General features: G+C 38.3%; 1 protein-coding gene across 2 annotated transcripts in view; it reads left to right on the forward strand.

Annotated features, from left to right (window-relative positions):
* SBF2 (SET binding factor 2) overlaps positions 1 to 22,510 on the forward strand; it is an 805,041-nt gene that overhangs the window by 689,070 nt on the left and 93,461 nt on the right. The window contains exons 26-29 of one of the 2 annotated variants that reach the window (XM_088476083.1): positions 153 to 348; positions 7,490 to 7,686; positions 12,933 to 13,073; positions 17,184 to 17,276. In XM_088476083.1, the coding sequence (XP_088332209.1) occupies positions 153 to 348; positions 7,490 to 7,686; positions 12,933 to 13,073; positions 17,184 to 17,276 (627 nt within the window). The remainder of the gene's footprint in view (positions 1 to 152; positions 349 to 7,489; positions 7,687 to 12,932; positions 13,074 to 17,183; positions 17,277 to 22,510) is intronic. The other variant, XM_088476084.1, reaches the window with a different exon arrangement.

The following is a 22,510-nucleotide window of genomic DNA, read 5'->3' on the forward strand; positions in this document are numbered from 1 at the left end:
ATATACCCAATGCTTTGTTAATCAGTGGCTGAAAGTGCACGGTGGTCAGTAGTGCTTGTGGCCTAGGATATTTATCCCCAATGGCCGCTATGTCATAGCACACACCTTTCTCCAGCTGTAACATCAGGCTGTAAATGTTATTTTCTTCACAGTCTCTGATGATAACGAGCTGCCAAGTGGAACATTAAAAGCAGCAGAGAAATCGACGATGGAGCAGTTGGTGGAGCGGGCATGTTTCCGGGACTACCAGCGGCTGGCACTGGGAACCATCAGCAGTAGCTCCTCACGGTTTAAATCGGAATATTTCCGTGTAACAGCCATGAACAGGATGTATTCCCTGTGCCGAAGGTGGGTGACATTGCATTGTGGTCAGATGGCTGCTGGCTCTGCTATAGAGTTTCCTAGCCCCATGTGTCATTTTGATGGGACCCCATGTGTAGTTTTGATGGGACCCCATGTGTAGTTGTGATGGGACCCCATGTGTAGTTTTGATGGGACCCCATGTGTAGTTTTGATGGGACCCCATGTGTAGTTTTGATGGGACCCCATGTGTAGTTTTGATGGAACCCCATATGTAGTTTTGATGGGACAATACACTGTCAGTACCAAGAGTGAAAGTATTTCCACACTTAACATTTACTGGGTGACCAGCACCAACTTTTTACTACTTCTTCCCCTCCGTAGTAAGTTATATGAGCAGCCTCCCCTGGTGCCTGCACTGAACCTGCATAGGCAAACGCAGGGGGGGTTTCCATCTGCCTGGAAACCCCCCTGCCCAGCACACACATGACCACAGTAGAAATAGTAATATAATAGAATTTGCTAGTGCTGCATGTTCTTCTCAGTATCACAAATGAAATAATTAGCGCCACCTGTGGATTTTTTAACATGTATCAGACAGTAATAAATAACCTGTGCACCAACTAGGAGATCTGGAAAACATTCACTGTTAGGGATGTGCTGCTATAGAGCCCAATATGTACATACAGTATATGTCCAGGCCAGTGCTAGGTTCTTCTGCTGCTCCTCCAGGCTCCCGGACTTGCTCCAAAAGTCTGGAATGGTGACACATCTAATATACTAACATTCAGCTCAGGCAGGATGGCCCTACTGACGCATCTAATGGCTTACTGTGATCGCTGGTCCTGTATATGCTGGAATTATGACACACAATACACTATGTATGACACATATAATGGGTTACTGTGATCGCTGGTCCTGTATATGCTGGAATTATGACACAATACACTATGTATGACACATATAATGGGTTACTGTGATCGCTGGTCCTGTATATGCTGGAATTATGACACACAATACACTGTATGACACATATAATGGGTTACTGTGATCACTGGTCCTGTATATGCTGGAATTATGACACACAATACACTATGTATGACACATATAATGGGTTACTGTGATCGCTGGTCCTGTATATGCTGGATATATGACACACAATACACTATGTATGACACATATAATGGATTACTGTGATCGCTGGTCCTGTATATGCTGGAATTATGACACAATACACTATGTATGACACATATAATGGGCTACTGTGATCACTGGTCCTGTATATGCTGGAATTATGACACAATACACTATGTATGACACATATAATGGGTTACTGTGATCACTGGTCCTGTATATGCTGGAATTATGACACACAATACACTATGTATGACACACAATACACTATGTATGACACATATAATGGGTTACTGTGATCGCTGGTCCTGTATATGCTGGAATTATGACACACAATACACTGTATGACACATATAATGGGTTACTGTGATCACTGGTCCTGTGTATGCTGGAATTATGACACACAATACACTATGTATGACACATATAATGGGTTACTGTGATCGCTGGTCCTGTATATGCTGGATATATGACACACAATACACTATGTATGACACATATAATGGGTTACTGTGATCGCTGGTCCTGTATATGCTGGAATTATTACACACAATACACTATGTATGACACATATAATGGGTTACTGTGATCGCTGGTCCTGTATATGCTGGAATTATTACACACAATACACTATGTATGACACATATAATGGGTTACTGTGATCACTGGTCCTGTATATGCTGGAATTATGACACACAATACACTATGTATGACGCATATAATGGGTTACTGTGATCACTAGCCCTCTATATGCTGGAATTATGACACACAATACACTATGTATGACACATATAATGGGTTACTGTGATCGCTGGTCCTGTATATGCTGGAATTATGGCACACAATACACTATGTATGACACATATAATGGGTTACGGTGATCGCTGGTCCTGTATATGCTGGAATTATGACACACAATACACTATGTATGACACATATAATGGGTTACTGTGATCTCTGGTCCTGTATATGCTGGAATTATGGCACACAATACACTATGTATGACACATATAATGGGTTACTGTGATCGCTGGTCCTGTATATGCTGGAATTATGGCACACAATACACTATGTATGACACATATAATGGGTTACTGTGATCTCTGGTCCTGTATATGCTGGAATTATGACACACAATACACTATGTATGACACATATAATGGGTTACTGTGATCTCTGGTCCTGTATATGCTGGAATTATGGCACACAATACACTATGTATGACACATATAATGGGTTACGGTGATCGCTGGTCCTGTATATGCTGGAATTATGACACACAATACACTATGTATGACACATATAATGGATACTGTGATCACTGGTCCTGTATATGCTGGAATTATGGCACACAATACACTATGTATGACACATATAATGGGTTACTGTGATCGCTGGTCCTGTATATGCTGGTATTATGATACACAATACACTTTGTATGACGCATATAATGGGTTACTGTGATCTCTGGTCCTGTATATGCTGGAATTATGACACAATACACTATGTATGACACATATAATGGGTTACTGTGATCACTGGTCCTGTATATGCTGGGATTATTACACACAATACACTATGTATGACACATATAATGGGTTACTGTGATCGCTGGTCCTGTATATGCTGGGATTATTACACACAATACACTATGTATGACACATATAATGGGTTACTGTGATCGCTGGTCCTGTATATGCTGGAATTATGGCACACAATACACTATGTATGACACATATAATGGGTTACTGTGATCGCTGGTCCTGTATATGCTGGGATTATTACACACAATACACTATGTATGACACATATAATGGGTTACTGTGATCGCTGGTCCTCTATATGCTGGAATTATGACACACAATACACTATGTATGACACATATAATGGGTTACTGTGATCGCTGGTCCTGTATATGCTGGAATTATGACACAATACACTATGTATGACACATATAATGGGTTACTGTGATCACTGGTCCTGTATATGCTGGAATTATGGCACACAATACACTATGTATGACACACATAATGGGTTACTGTGATCTCTGGTCCTGTATATGCTGGAATTATGGCACACAATACACTATGTATGACACATATAATGGGTTACGGTGATCGCTGGTCCTGTATATGCTGGAATTATGACACACAATACACTATGTATGACACGTATAATGGATACTGTGATCACTGGTCCTGTATATGCTGGAATTATGACACACAATACACTATGTATGACACATATAATGGGTTACTGTGATCGCTGGTCCTGTATATGCTGGTATTATGATACACAATACACTTTGTATGACGCATATAATGGGTTACTGTGATCTCTGGTCCTGTATATGCTGGAATTATGACACAATACACTATGTATGACACATATAATGGGTTACTGTGATCACTGGTCCTGTATATGCTGGAATTATGACACAATACACTATGTATGACACATATAATGGGTTACTGTGATCGCTGGTCCTGTATATGCTGGAATTATGACACAATACACTATGTATGACACATATAATGGGTTACTGTGATCGCTGGTCCTGTATATGCTGGAATTATGACACAATACACTATGTGTGACACATATAATGGGTTACTGTGATCGCTGGTCCTGTACATGCTGGAATTATGACACACAATACAATATGTATGACACATATTAAAACTGATTGAGTACTAATTCTGCCCTCTTTATGGACTGTCCACATTTGCTCTAAAATCAAGCATTTGGAAACCCCCCTCTAGAAATCCTGCGTTTGCCACTGACCTGTGCCATTTGCTGGAGAGAAGCAAACTCTCCGGAATTTGGCCCTGATTCAGAGTCGGACTCTCTGACAGAGCGCTCACTCTGAATCAGGGCTGTCCCTCTGAATTTAAGAGCGGCCTCCTGGCCGCTCGCATAGCTGTGGGTGACCTCCGTCGTGCGCATGCGCACTTGGCCAACATCGACCTGCTTGCGAGCGCGTCTGAATTAGGCCCTCTGTGCCATCTGGAAAATGTAGACGTCAGTGTAAGAAGACAGATTGGCTAAGGGAATCTGATCTCTGGCATTCAGACGCTTATGTCGCCCACCCAACAGACAGCTGTTCTAGAGTGCTCTCCTGCTTTGTAAATAGCACAGCTTGGTGCATAGTCTCTGGTGATGGGGATCTGAGGGGTGGGAGGTTCTCCTACCAAATTGCCACATGGTGCAGCACTAGGTAAAGATGGAACGATATGCCACAGTGAACAATCAAAATTGTTAATAGAGTTTATTTTCTGTGCTTCCTATATATTGTGGGTGGATCCTGGGGAACAAAAATAAGTCCATTTTATTTATTTATAATTGAACACATCAAATAGCCTGAAAGGGCCACCCAGAGACATAAGTGTCAGGAGACAAAGGGATGAGGTTAAAATACTGATGGAGGGGATTCCGCGGTCAGAATGCCAGCACCAAAATTCCAAAGGTAAGTACTAGGGTTAGGGGAAGGGTTATGGTTAGGGACTAGGGGGAGGTTAGGTTTAAGCATTAGGGAGGGAGGTTAGGGTCAGGCATCGGGGAGGGTTAGGGTGCGGGAAGGGGGAGGTTAGGTTTAAGCATTAGGGGGGGAGGTTAGGGTCAGGCATCGGGGAGGGTTAGGGTGCGGGAAGGGGGAGTTTAGGTTTAAGCATTAGGGGGGGAGGTTAGGGTCAGGCATCGGGGAGGGTTAGGGTGCGGGAAGGGGGAGGTTAGGTTTAAGCATTAGGGAGGGAGGTTAGGGTCAGGCATCGGGGAGGGTTAGGGTGCGGGAAGGGGGAGGTTAGGTTTAAGCATTAGGGGGGGAGGTTAGGGTCAGGCATTGGGGAGGGTTAGGGTGCGGGAAGGGGGAGGTTAGGTTTAAGCATTAGGGGGGGAGGTTAGGGTCAGGCATCGGGGAGGGTTAGGGTGCGGGAAGGGGGAGGTTAGGTTTAAGCATTAGGGGGGGAGGTTAGGGTCAGGCATCGGGGAGGGTTAGGGTAGAGAGAGGGGGATAGTTAGCATACCATCCGACAAAGTGTCGGTATCCTAAACCTGTCAAGATGTTGGCGTCAGGATTGTGACCGCCAGCGCCCCGTACCCATCCCAGAGGAAAGAATGAATATGTACACAAGCACTAACATCAGCCCGGCCCAAGCTTTCCAAGAATCATCCCGTATCCAAATTATTCCAGACATAGAACTATATTGTGTGAGTTACAATGTATATTTCCCAGTGATCTTACTCCGCAAAGCTACAATTAAATCTTTTATTGGCCACTTCACTTGAGTAAAGGCAGAATGTTTGGCTTCAGCGCAGCATCCGGCTGTCATGGGCGCTGGAGTCGCGCTTATTTATTATAACTTATTCATATGAGCCTGAAGAATGCAGCGTCCGGGGCTCTTATAGTGATATAAAACTGTCTGATTATATTGTTACAGCAAGAAAACTGATTCATTAGATGAAGTGTTGTCTCTTCTTAGTAGTTTGCTGCTGTTTCTTTCAGTCTCGTCTTACAATCAATCCTCTGTCTCTGCATTAATAATCCTATGGGGCTGTTATATTGCCACTGTATTCCCTTTCTATTATTGTCAAGTGTACAATAATTTCCCTTTAAGATTGTATTTTCCTATATAAGTGTGTTTGACTTTCCTATATCTCCATAGTTTTATCACTGTCCCATAATTGTTACATTCTTATTCTTTCCTCACAGCACAGCAACCTGAGGTTATGTATAACCTAGTAATAAGGACTAGTATGACCTAGTAATAAGGACTAGTACGACCTGGTAATAAGGACTAGTATCACCTAGTAATAAGGACTAGTATGACCTAGTAATAAGGACTAGTATGACCTGGTAATAAGGACTAGTATGTCCTAGTAATAAGGACTAGTATCACCTAGTAATAAGGACTAGTATCACCTAGTAATAAGGACTAGTATGACCTAGTAATAAGGACTAGTATGACCTGGTAATAAGGACTAGTATGTCCTAGTAATAAGGACTAGTATCACCTAGTAATAAGGACTAGTATGACCTAGTAATAAGGACTAGTATGACCTAGTAATAAGGACTAGTATGACATAGTAATAAGGACTAGTATGACCTAGTACTAAGAACTAGTATGATCTAGTACTAAGGACTAGTATGATCTAGTAATAAGGACTAGTATGACCTAGTAATAAGGACTAGTATCACCTAGTAATAAGGACTAGTATGACCTAGTAATAAGGACTAGTATGACCTAGTATGACATAGTAATAAGGACTAGTATGACCTAGTACTAAGAACTAGTATGATCTAGTACTAAGGACTAGTATGATCTAGTAATAAGGACTAGTATGATCTAGTAATAAGGACTAGTATGATCTAGTAATAAGGACTAGTATGTCCTAGTAATAAGGACTAGTATCACCTAGTAATAAGGACTAGTATGACCTAGTAATAAGGACTAGTATGACCTAGTATGACATAGTAATAAGGACTAGTATGACCTAGTACTAAGAACTAGTATGATCTAGTACTAAGGACTAGTATGATCTAGTAATAAGGACGAGTATGACCTAGTAATAAGGACTAGTATGACCTAGTAATAAGGACTAGTATGACCTAGTAATAAGGACTAGTATGACCTAGTAATAAGGACTAGTATGATCTAGTACTAAGGACTAGTATGATCTAGTACTAAGGACTAGTATGATCTAGTACTAAGGACTAGTATGATCTAGTAATAAGGACTAGTATGATCTAGTAATAAGGACTAGTATGTCCTAGTAATAAGGACTAGTATGTCCTAGTAATAAGGACTAGTATGTCCTAGTAATAAGGACTAGTATGTCCTAGTATGACCTAGTAATAAGGACTAGTATGACCTAGTAATAAGAACTAGTATGACCTAGTAATAAGGACTAGTATGACCTAGTCATAAGGACCATCCTAACTGAATTGGCAACAGAAGTACCTTTTATATGGAATTAAATTAATCCATTACCTCCACTGACAGCAGATGTATAGCCCCCGTTTTAGTGTCTCTTTACAATAAATGTGTCTCTATTGTAGTTACCCCGGTCTCCTGGTAGTGCCGCAATCCGTGCAGGACGGCAGCCTACAGAAGGTCGCTCGATGTTACCGCCATAACAGACTTCCAGTGGTTTCCTGGAAAAATTCCAAAACAAATGCAGTTTTACTTCGTTCTGGAGGCTTCCATGGAAAGACAGTTGTTGGTCTGTTTAAATCTCAGAATTCACACTCTGCTGGTGAGTAATGGGCAACATATCCCTCAGATAACCCAACCTGCAATCTTCTGTTCTAGGGTAGTCCTACAGTCTAATTTCCATCAGAACTGAAATTATATCAGATTACACTGATGTCCTTCAAATACAAAATAAACAGGAATATAGAATGTGTGTGAAGAGAGGGCACTGCAGCCTTCCTATCTTACAGAAAGAGACTGTCACCCCACTCAGGATATAATGTCACCCCACTCAGGATATAGTGTCACCCCACTCAGGACATAGTGTCACCCCACTCAGGACATAGTGTCATCCCACTCAGGATATAGTGTCACCCCACTCAGGACATAGTGTCACCCCACTCGGGACATAGTGTCACCCCACTCGGGACATAGTGTCACCCCACTCGGGACATAGTGTCACCCCACTCGGGACATAGTGTCACCCCACTCGGGACATAGTGTCACCCCACTCGGGACATAGTGTCACCCCACTCGGGACATAGTGTCACCCCACTCGGGATATAGTGTCAAAATAGAAACAATCTGAACATAAGATGGTGCTGGAAAAAATAAAGCAAGCATAAAATAATGAGCAAAAAAGAGAAAAGGTATAAAAGAAGCAGACGTTTTACAGCCTCCTTTGGTTCATTATTTAGTCCATTTCTTCATACACGATAGAATTCCTCTGGTTTCTCGGTATTATGGGTGTCCAAAGACCAAAAGAGAAGACAAAACACAAAAACTCTCTCTTAGGTACACTTCTTAAAAGAGTATTTCCAAATAGTCAAATTCAATATCAACAGTCCTCTGTAATCAAGACAGAAACACGTACCCCAACTCACATATAAGTAAGTGGGGGTCTTCCTATCTGGGTATCTTTTAATCTCCCTCCAAATCCCACCAGAGGTCACAGCTAATCAACCGATGATGGAAAATACGTGTGTATATATATATATATATATATATAGAGAGAGAGAGATATGTATGTATATATATATATATATATATATAAAAGCATTCTAGCCAGCACTCACTTGCTCCGCGTAATTAGCTGCATCGGTGCCCTTCTCGTTTACCGAACCCTGTGCAGGGGCGGAAACAGGCCCAGATTAAGGTCTGTGGGGGCCCCTGGGCAAGAAACATGTGGGGGGGCCCTATTAAATATGGACGAAATGGGGGTATGCGCAATAGGGACCATATCGCTCGTAAGCAGTACATTGACAAACGACGATAAGCTAAGCTCAGCGCTGTTTGTTAAATACTGAAAGGAGAACATTTAACGAGTGACATAACCCCTTTATCACTGTCTCCCCAGAGAACTCAAACTTCAAGCACACACAATAAAACACACAATATATACACCCACAGGAAAGAAAACACATATATATATATATATATATATATATATATACCCACAGGAAAGAAAACACACATATATATATATATACACCCACAGGAAAGAAAACACACATATATATATATATACACCAACAGGAAAGAAAACATACATATATATACCCACAGGAAAGAAAACACACAATATATATACACCCACAGGAAAGAAAACACACATATATACACCAACAGGAAAGAAAACACACATATAGGCACCCACAGGAAAGAAAACACACATATATATATATACACCCACAGGAAAGAAAACATACAATATATATATATATACACCAACAGGAAAGAAAACATACATATATATACCCACAGGAAAGAAAACACACAATATATATACACCCACAGGAAAGAAAACACACATATATATACACCAACAGGAAAGAAAACACACATATAGGCACCCACAGGAAAGAAAACACACATATATATATATACACCCACAGGAAAGAAAACATACAATATATATATATATACACCAACAGGAAAGAAAACATACATATATATACCCACAGGAAAGAAAACACACAATATATATACACCCACAGGAAAGAAAACACACATATATATACACCAACAGGAAAGAAAACACAATATATACACCCACAGGAAAGAAAACACACATATATATATATACACCCACAGGAAAGAAAACATACAATATATATACACCCACAGGAAAGAAAACATATATATATATACACCCACAGGAAAGAAAACACATATATATATATATACACCCACAGGAAAGAAAACACACAATATATATACACCCACAGGAAAGAAAACATACATATATACACCCACAGGAAAGAAAACACACAATATATACACCCACAGGAAAGAAAACACATATATATACACCCACAGGAAAGAAAACACACATATAGGCACCCACAGGAAAGAAAACATACATATATATACACCCACAGGAAAGAAAACATACATATATACACCCACAGGAAAGAAAACACACATATATATATACACCCACAGGAAAGAAAACACACAATATATATACACCCACAGGAAAGAAAACACATATATATACACCCACAGGAAAGAAAACACATATATATATATATACACCCACAGGAAAGAAAACACACAATATATATACACCCACAGGAAAGAAAACACACAATATATATATACCCACAGGAAAGAAAACACACAATATATATACACCCACAGGAAAGAAAACACACAATATATATACACCCACAGGAAAGAAAACACACATATATATATATATATATATACACCCACAGGAAAGAAAACACATATATAGGCACCCACAGAAAAGAAAACACAATATATACACCCACAGGAAAGAAAACACACAATATATATACACCCACAGGAAAGAAAACACACAATATATATACACCAACAGGAAAGAAAACACACATATATATACACCAACAGGAAAGAAAACACACAATATATATACACCCACAGGAAAGAAAACACACAATATATATACACCCACAGGAAAGAAAACACACAATATATATACACCCACAGGAAAGAAAACACACAATATATATACACCCACAGGAAAGAAAACACACATATATATATATATATATATATATATATATACACCCACAGGAAAGAAAACACATATATAGGCACCCACAGGAAAGAAAACACAATATATACACCCACAGGAAAGAAAACACACATATATACACCCACAGGAAAGAAAACATGCATATATATACCCACAGGAAAGAAAACACATATATATACACCCACAGGAAAGAAAACACACATATATATACACCCACAGGAAAGAAAACATACATATATATACACCCACAGGAAAGAAAACACATATATATATACACCCACAGGAAAGAAAACACATATATATATACACCCACAGGAAAGAAAACACACAATATATATACACCCACAGGAAAGAAAACACACATATATATATACACCCACAGGAAAGAAAACACACATATATATACACCCACAGGAAAGAAAACACACAATATATATACACCCACAGGAAAGAAAACACACATATAGGCACCCACAGGAAAGAAAACACACATATAGGCACCCACAGGAAAGAAAACACACATATATACACCCACAGCAAAGAAAACACAATATATATACACCCACAGGAAAGATAACATACATATAGGCACCCACAGGAAAGAAAACACACATATATATACACCCACAGGAAAGAAAACACATATATATACACCCACAGGAAAGAAAACACACAATATATACACCCACAGGAAAGAAAACACACATATAGGCACCCACAGGAAAGAAAACACACAATATATATACACCCACAGGAAAGAAAACACACATATAGGCACCCACAGGAAAGAAAACACACATATATATACACCCACAGGAAAGAAAACACATATATATACACCCACAGGAAAGAAAACACACAATATATACACCCACAGGAAAGAAAACACACAATATATACACCCACAGGAAAGAAAACACACATATATACACCCACAGGAAAGAAAACACACAATATATATACACCCACAGGAAAGAAAACACACATATAGGCACCCACAGGAAAGAAAACACACATATATATACACCCACAGGAAAGAAAACACATATATATACACCCACAGGAAAGAAAACACATATATATACACCCACAGGAAAGAAAACACACAATATATATACACCCACAGGAAAGAAAACACACATATAGGCACCCACAGGAAAGAAAACACACAATATATATACACCCACAGGAAAGAAAACACATATATATACACCCACAGGAAAGAAAACACATATATATACACCCACAGGAAAGAAAACACATATATATACACCCACAGGAAAGAAAACACATATATATACACCCACAGGAAAGAAAACACAATATATACACCCACAGGAAAGAAAACACACAATATATACACCCACAGGAAAGAAAACATACATATAAGCACCCACAGGAAAGAAAACATACATATATACACCCACAGGAAAGCATACACACATATAGGCACCCACAGGAAAGTAACACACATATATACACCCACAGGAAAGAAAACACATATATATACACCCACAGGAAAGAAAACACATGTCTGTAGTCTGTAGATCGCCATTCTATGAACATATCATTGTATGTACCCCACTATAGTATGTAGATCTCCATTCTATGGACATGTCATTGTGTGTACCCCACATCAGTCGGTAGATCTCCATTCCATGGACATGTCATTGTGTGTACCCCACATCAGTTGGTAGATGTCCATAGAATGGACATGTCATTGTGTGTACCCCAGATCAGTCTGTAGATCTCTATTCTATGGACATGTCATTGTGTGTACCCCACTATAGTCTGTAGATCTCCACTCTATGGACATGTCATTGTGTGTACCCCACGTCAGTCGGTAGATCTCCATTATATGGACATGTCATTGTGTGTACCCCACGTCAGTTGGTATATCTCCATTATCTGGGCATGTCATTGTGTGTACCCCACATCAGTCTGTAGATCTCCATTCCATGGACATGTCATTGTGTGTACCCCACATCAGTCGGTAGATCTCCATTCCATGGACATTTCATTGAGTGTACCCTACAGTAGTCTGTAGATCTCCATTCTATGGACATGTCATTGTGTGTACCCCACTATAGTCTGTAGATCTCCATTCTATGGACATGTCATTGTATGTACCCCACATCAGTCGGTAGATCTCCATTCCATGGACATGTCACTGTGTGTACCGCACATCAGTCGGTAGATCTCCATTCCATGGACATGTCACATTGTGTGTTTGATAAAGAGGTAGATATGCGATGTCCCTGTCACTTTGTCTGTTGTGTCCTCAGCACCAGCCTCTTCTCTAGAGTCATCAAGCAGCATTGAGCAGGAAAAGTACCTACAAGCACTGCTGAACGCCATCTCTGTGCACTACAAGATGCACAGCGGCAGCACGCTCACTATCCGGCCCACCTTGGCTCTCTCACCTGGTAAAAATTTTATATACAATTTATTTTGTGTGTAAATATCTTATTGTCCATCCTTCTGTAGTCCATGCTGCATGTCAGCACCGTTCCTATTTCCTTATTGTGTGGTTGCGGTGGCTGACAACTGCACCATGGGCGGTGGCTGCTAAATGTCAGAGAACATGCAGCTGGCTGGATATCCTCTTTCATTTTTAACTTAATGTTTTTTTTATTTCTTATGATAGATAGCATTCTCCTAAAGGCTGTAAATCACGGCACCCAATCATAGTATTGTTCTCTCTTAAGTAAGACATTTATACAGTGTCAGACTGGGGCATGAAGGGCCCAACAGGGGGATACAGTGAAAGGGGCCCCTACTTTAGGGTGGGGCCAGCCTCTACAGAGGCTTGGTTAACCATTAGAGAGTGTATGGTCTGGGCCCCTTTAATAAAATTATACATAGTAAATACTGCTAGTGCATGCATGATAATATACCAGATTATTACCAGCAATGCATTGTAGAGAATACACCATAGTCCTGTGCAGTATAATGTAATATATGTATTATATAGAGTATATACTGCTAGTGCATGTATGATAATACACCATAGTCCTGTGCAGTATAATGTAATATATGTATTATATAGAGTATATACTGCTAGTGCATGTATGATAATACACCATAGTCCTGTGCAGTATAATGTAATATATGTATTATATAGAGTATATACTGCTAGTGCATGTATGATAATACACCATAGTCCTGTGCAGTATAATGTAATATATGTATTATATAGTGTATATACTGCTAGTGCATGTATGATAATACACCATGGTCCTGTGCAGTATAATGTAATATATGTATTATATAGAGTATATACTGCTAGTGCATGTATGATAATACACCATGGTCCTGTGCAGTATAATGTAATATATGTATTATATAGTGTATATACTGCTAGTGCATGTATGATAATACACCATAGTCCTGTGCAGTATAATGTAATATATGTATTATATAGAGTATATACTGCTAGTGCATGTATGATAATACACCATGGTCCTGTGCAGTATAATGTAATATATGTATTATATAGTGTATATACTGCTAGTGCATGTATGATAATACACCATAGTCCTGTGCAGTATAATGTAATATATGTATTATATAGAGTATATACTGCTAGTGCATGTATGATAATACACCATAGTCCTGTGCAGTATAATGTAATATATGTATTATATAGTGTATATACTGCTAGTGCATGTATGATAATACACCATAGTCCTGTGCAGTATAATGTAATATATGTATTATATAGAGTATATACTGCTAGTGCATGTATGATAATACACCATAGTCCTGTGCAGTATAATGTAATATATGTATTATATAGAGTATATACTGCTAGTGCATGTATGATAATACACCATAGTCCTGTGCAGTATAATGTAATATATGTATTATATAGTGTATATACTGCTAGTGCATGTATGATAATACACCATAGTCCTGTGCAGTATAATGTAGCATATGTATTATATAGAGTATATACTGCTAGTGCATGTATGATAATACACCATAGTCCTGTGCAGTATAATGTAATATATGTATTATATAGAGTATATACTGCTAGTGCATGTATGATAATACACCATAGTCCTGTGCAGTATAATGTAATATATGTATTATATAGAGTATATACTGCTAGTGCATGTATGATAATACACCATAGTCCTGTGCAGTATAATGTAATATATGTATTATATAGTGTATATACTGCTAGTGCATGTATGATAATACACCATAGTCCTGTGCAGTATAATGTAGCATATGTATTATATAGAGTATATACTGCTAGTGCATGTATGATAATACACCATAGTCCTGTGCAGTATAATGTAATATATGTATTATATAGAGTATATACTGCTAGTGCATGTATGATAATACACCATAGTCCTGTGCAGTATAATGTAATATATGTATTATATAGAGTATATACTGCTAGTGCATGTATGATAATACACCATAGTCCTGTGCAGTATAATGTAATATATGTATTATATAGAGTATATACTGCTAGTGCATGTATGATAATACACCATAGTCCTGTGCAGTATAATGTAATATATGTATTATATAGAGTATATACTGCTAGTGCATGTATGATAATACACCATAGTCCTGTGCAGTATAATGTAATATATGTATTATATAGAGTATATACTGCTAGTGCATGTATGATAATACACCATAGTCCTGTGCAGTATAATGTAATATATGTATTATATAGTGTATATACTGCTAGTGCATGTATGATAATACACCATAGTCCTGTGCAGTATAATGTAGCATATGTATTATATAGAGTATATACTGCTAGTGCATGTATGATAATACACCATAGTCCTGTGCAGTATAATGTAATATATGTATTATATAGAGTATATACTGCTAGTGCATGTATGATAATACACCATAGTCCTGTGCAGTATAATGTAATATATGTATTATATAGAGTATATACTGCTAGTGCATGTATGATAATACACCATAGTCCTGTGCAGTATAATGTAGCATATGTATGATTCAAGTTCACAGTCTGGAATCTGATTCCTAGAGGAGAGGGTGGGCCCTCAGGCAGTGGGGCCCATCGGGGGTTTCCCCTGTGGGACAGTCTGACCCTGCATCAATATATTTCAAAGTATGACTGAATTAGAGTGAGGTTGTGGCCACATGGACATATTGTTTTTGTGGTGAATGAAGATGATTTTATTTTTCTTGCTCCAGCGCTGTATCATACACTTACACAGCAGATTGGTAGAGCTGGGAATTTATCCCATGTGTGGAATTACTATTCCACTTGAACCAATAAAATTTCCATTTACTGGTATAAAAAAATTGACCCTCAGATGGCATTTATAGATCATAAATACTTATAGCACAAAAGAAAAATGCCACATAAAACCATATAGTGTCATTGGACTAAGTGAGTTTTGTTTAGTATCAGAGGACCCCAAATTATTAGCATTAGTGTACAAAAACCAGGGTTGCATAAAATTGGATCCTTTTAAAAAAAATCAAGAACGGATTTATTTGATTTAAATAGGATTTTTCATTTACATTTTTTTTAAATAAATGTTTAAAAATGTAAAACGTTTACTTTAAAAAAAATTCATAAAAAATCCTATTTAAATCCAAAAAATCTGATTTAAATCAAATAAATCCATTTTTTGATTTAAAAAAAAATAAAAATCAAATTTTTATGCAACCCTGACAAAACAAAAGCAAACATTCTCCTTTTAATCCTTTGATTCTGTTTTCGGGCCCCTGTGAGAATTGCTTGTTTTTGTAGATTAAAGTGGGGTCTGAATCCTAACAGGGGACCTTCCTGTGAGCATTCTTTAATCATTAAATATACATGTGACCCCCTCCCCATATGGATTCTTCCTATAGATTTGCCAGTTTATGGCTATGCCAGAATGCCATTTCTAGAGCCAAACAGTAATTCTGTGTTGCCATCTGTTGATTTATCTTGGCACAGATCAGGCACCAACATAGAAAGGTATTTCATTGTCTTCCAATTATGCAAAAGAAGGGGGAACCAGTCATTATTTTAATTATCTGTCTCAGCAATAAATTATATAGAGCCGCAGCTGCCTATTAATATTTCCGGACACACTGGAGATGATGAGGACAAAGAGCGTTATTGAACGTTTGTTTCTGTTGGCAAATGGTTTACCGGCCTCATATTTCATTTTAGTTATCATGTGATGAGACCTGGGCAGGGTTCACTAGAAGGTAAATGCCAGGAGTGGTAGACACAGATGCATGTGACTCGGAAATTTTGCCTTCTTATATTAAGCAGCTTAGGGACGATCTTCTCCCTGTGAAATCCAGCCATCAGGAAATCATGCATGCTAACAGCCAGCGCACCATCCGCGCCTAATCCATTAATCGCCTCAGCACACCATTTTCATCTGCTAACAATTCTCATGAATAAAAGAGGCAAAGGCAAAAATCGTGTGGAATTTACTCATTTCTCCAGAACTTAACATTTTCACATTGCATTTCATGTTTTGTTGCATATAACCTGTTGTTTTTGTTGTCTGTTTGTTGACTGACTTTAGGCAGTGCAAGAAAAAGCTCCAGAATGAGCAGTATGGTTAAACTTGTTCCAGGACACTTGGATGGCAGTCCGTCCAATAGCTTTGCCCGAGGAGGTTAGTAAGTGAATTAAAATGCCCCTCTTTTAGAAGATTGGGGTCTAGAAAGACAAATCTTCGCCAGCAATCAAGGATTTTGTATTGGTTGTACATCCTAGCCTAATGGTTACATTTTTACGTCTTGCTAATTACAGATATTCACACTTATCAGTGGTTCATTACCCTACACTACGTTCATTGGAAAGGGATCAATAGCTCAGATTGAGGCCTGCACTAAATGCCAAATAAACGATTAGGCGTCTCTGTCCATGGCTGCCCAATCCCCTGTGTTACAAAGCCGAGTAGATGTTCGCTCCACTGTATAACTTCAGTGGCAAGATGGTGGGTTTTTTCATGGCAGAATCTTTAGTAGATGTATATTATATACACAGTATTGCCTTTTGAAGAGTGTATGTAGTACATTTTTATAGACCTTTGTGGTCTTTTTTGCAGTTTTAATCCATATCAAAATAAGTGCGTTTAGCCTTTGAATTATGTGTTGAATTTTTTTGATTTTCACTCTACAATGTTTTTATGTTCTATTCTGTCGCTCACCGAAGTCACTGATGTACTGTAGGGCTGCAAGGTTCAGTCACTGTCTGATGGCAGCCACAGCCAACCTATGGGCAAAAATGTAATAAACACCAATTTGCCATAATAGCTGATGGTGTTTTGTCCCTGGATGTAAAGCCCAGGTTCGTGTTGTCAGTTTAAAAAAAAAAAATAGTTACTTTAAACCTGTGGCAAATTCTTGCAAACATTGTCACCTTCTGCAAATCGGAGGCTATTCTGTTTGTAGAGCATTTGCTTTTATGGCTCGCAATCCATTCCGCCATGGGTAACCTTGTATTGTAGGGTTTCTGGCGCATTTCAGTGACTTTGTGCTTATATATCTGGAAATAACATTTTCTGCATACCCTGTTTGTGGTTTAAATCTCCTTAAATATACATTCTTACTGCAGACAATTAGCCCTGACATTGCTTTTTAGTACTCAAAGCTTTTTTTGTGACAGCAAAGATCCTACGCCTAATCCTATGTGTCTTTCGATGTTTCTTTATTTTTTATTTGCCTCCACTAATACCCCAGTATCAAACATTTCACATGTAACACGCGGGTGCCACCTCTCAGGTGACATCATCATATCAAGTCGTCACAGATCAGACAGATGTGTCATTGTCATTATATTTTCACTTATTTTGTCAAAGCCGTCATACATAACATGCAGAGTATTCCTGCATGAGAGAACGTCAGGTAATTGCCTCTGAACTACCGAAAAGCTATTTTCACCGGTAAACTGTGCAGAATCCTTGTTTGCCATCAATTTCTTGCTGCACTTTAATGAGCAAAGACTGTTGCTCTGCATAATCCTGCTCATCTCTTCTCCTGTCTCACTGGGAATCCCTATCTATCTCCTCTTCTTTCTTATACCATCCACAAGTCCTTGGGTACAGGGATAAGCTCTTCCCACAGTCAGACCTAACGGCTAAGGGAAGAATACAAAATACAGGTACTTCCACAATCTTCTCTCACACATCACCTGCTGGTAACGCTCCATGCTCATTCAGTAAGTAGTGCTTCCTTAGATACAATTTAACCAACTAATTTTAGAGAATACACATAATTACCAGTATATCAATTTATTCATCTCTGATCAACACTCACAACTGATAGGATCCACCATATTCTCCATTTATAGAGATGAATGTTCTAACATTCTTAGATATGTACCAGATATAAAGGTGCACCCTAAATTATTTACTTCTACTTCCAGCAAAGTAGATCTCTGTATCAGCTGCTCACTTAGGCCCTAAATGATTCATTTTTGATGACCCATTCCAGGGTATGTGCTAATATCCAGTGTATTCTTCAATCCTCAAAATAGAGACCTACAGTATTAATGATTTGTCTTTACTCACTGATCATACACACATAGCAATCACTGATTACACACACACATAGCAATCACTGATTATACACACACATAGCAATCACTGATTATACACACACATAGCAATCACTGATTACACACACACATAGCAATCACTGATTATACACACAAATAGCAATCACTGATTTTACACACACATAGCAATCACTGATTATACACACACATAGCAATCACTGATTACACACACATAGCAATCACTGATCATACACACATACAGCAATCACTGATCATACACACACACATACAGCAATCACTGATTATACACACACATAGCAATCACTGATTACACACACACATAGCAATCACTGATTATACACACACATAGCAATCACTGATTACACACACACATAGCAATCACTGATTATACACACAAATAGCAATCTCTGATTATACACACACATAGCAATCACTGATTATACACACACATAGCAATCACTGATTACACACACATAGCAATCACTGATCATACACACACACAGCAATCACTGATTATACACACACATACAGCAATCACTGATCATACACACACACATACAGCAATCACTGATTATACACACACATAGCAATCACTGATTACACACACACATAGCAATCACTGATTATACACACACACAGCAATCACTGGTCATACACACACATAGCAATCACTGGTCATAGACACACACATACAGCAATCACTGATTATACACACACATAGCAATCACTGATTATACACACACATAGCAATCACTGATCATAAACACACATAGCAATCACTGATCTTACACACACATATACAGCAATCACTGATCATAAACACACATAGCAATCACTGATCATACACACACATAGCAATCACTGATCATACACACACATATAGCAATCACTGATCATACACACACATAGAAATCACTGATTACACACACATAGCAATCACTGATCATACACACACACAGAAATCACTGATCATACACACACAGCAATCACTGATCATACACACACATAGCAATCACTGATCATACACACACATACAGCAATCACTGATCATACACACACATACAGCAATCACTGATCATACACACACATACAGCAATCACTGATCATACACACACATACAGCAATCACTGATCATACACACACATACAGCAATCACTGATCATAGACACACAGCAATCACTGATCATACACACACATAGCAATCACTGATCATTCACACACAGAAATCACTGATCTTACACACATATACAACAATCACTGATCATAGACACACATAGCAATCACAGATCATACACACACACACACTGCAATCACTGATTATACACACACATACAGCAATCACTGATCATAGACACACATAGCAATCACTGATCATACACACACACACTGCAATCACTGATTATACACACACATAGCAATCACTGATCATACACATATACAGCAATCACTGATTATACACACATACAGCAATCACTGATTATACACACACATACAGCAATCACTGATTATACACACACATAGCAATCACTGATCATACACATATACAGCAATCACTGATTATACACACATACAGCAATCACTGATTATACACACACATACAGCAATCACTGATTATACACACACATACAGCAATCACTGATCATACACACACATACAGCAATCAGTGATTATACACACACATAGCAATCACTGATCATACACATATACAGCAATCACTGATTATACACACATACAGCAATCACTGATTATACACACACATACAGCAATCACTGATTATACACACATACAGCAATCACTGATTATACACACATACAGCAATCACTGATTATACACACATACAGCAATCACTGATTATACACACATACAGCAATCACTGATTATACATACACATAGCAATCACTAATTATACACACACATACAGCAATCACTGATCATACACACACATAGCAATCACTGATTATACATACAAATAGCAATCACTGATCATACACACACATATAGCAATCACTGATCATACACACACAGAAATCACTGATCATACACACACATACAGCAATCACTGATTATACACACACATATAGCAATCACTGATTATACACACACATAGCAATCACTGATTATACACACACATAGCAATCACTGATCATACACACACACATATAGCAATCACTGATTATACACACACATAGCAATCACTGATTATACACACACATAGCAATCACTGATTATACACACATATAGCAATCACTGATTATACACACACAGCAATCACTGATTATACACACACATAGCAATCACTGATTATACACACATAGCAATCACTGATCATACACACACACAGCAATCACTGATTATACACACACACAGCAATCACTGTTTATACACACACAAATAGCAATCACTGATCATACACACATACAGCAATCACTGATTATACACACATACAGCAATCACTGATTATACACACATACAGCAATCACTGATTATACACACATACAGCAGTCACTGATTATACACACACATAGCAATCACTGATCATACACACACATAGCAATCACTGATCATACACACACACACATAGCAATCACTGATTATACACACACACAGCAATCACTGTTTATACACACATATAGCAATCACTGATTATACACACATACAGCAATCACTGATTATACAGACACATAGCAATCACTGATCATACACACACACATACAGCAATCACTGATCATACACACACATACAGCAATCACTGATTATACACACACATACAGCAATCACTGATCATACACACACATACAGCAATCACTGATCATACACACACATACAGCAATCACTGATTATACACACACATACAGCAATCACTGATCATACACACACATAGCAATCACTGATCATATACACACATAGCAATCACTGATCATATACACACACATAGCAATCACTGCTCATACACACACATAGCAATCACTGCTCATACACACACATAGCAATCACTGATTATACACACACATAGCAATCACTGATCATACACACACATAGCAATCACTGATTATACACACACATAGCAATCACTGATCATACACACACATAGCAATCACTGGTTATACACACATACAGCAATCACTGATCATATACACACACATACAGCAATCACTGATTATACACACACATAGCAATCACTGATCATACACACACATAGCAATCACTGATCATACACACACATAGCAATCACTGATCATACACACACATAGCAATCATTGATTATACACACACATAGCAATCACTGATCATACACACACATAGCAATCACTGATCATACACACACAT

Source organism: Taudactylus pleione, unplaced genomic scaffold, assembly GCF_031769625.1.
Source record: "Taudactylus pleione unplaced genomic scaffold, aTauple2 ptg000182l, whole genome shotgun sequence".
NCBI lineage: Eukaryota > Metazoa > Chordata > Amphibia > Anura > Myobatrachidae > Taudactylus > Taudactylus pleione.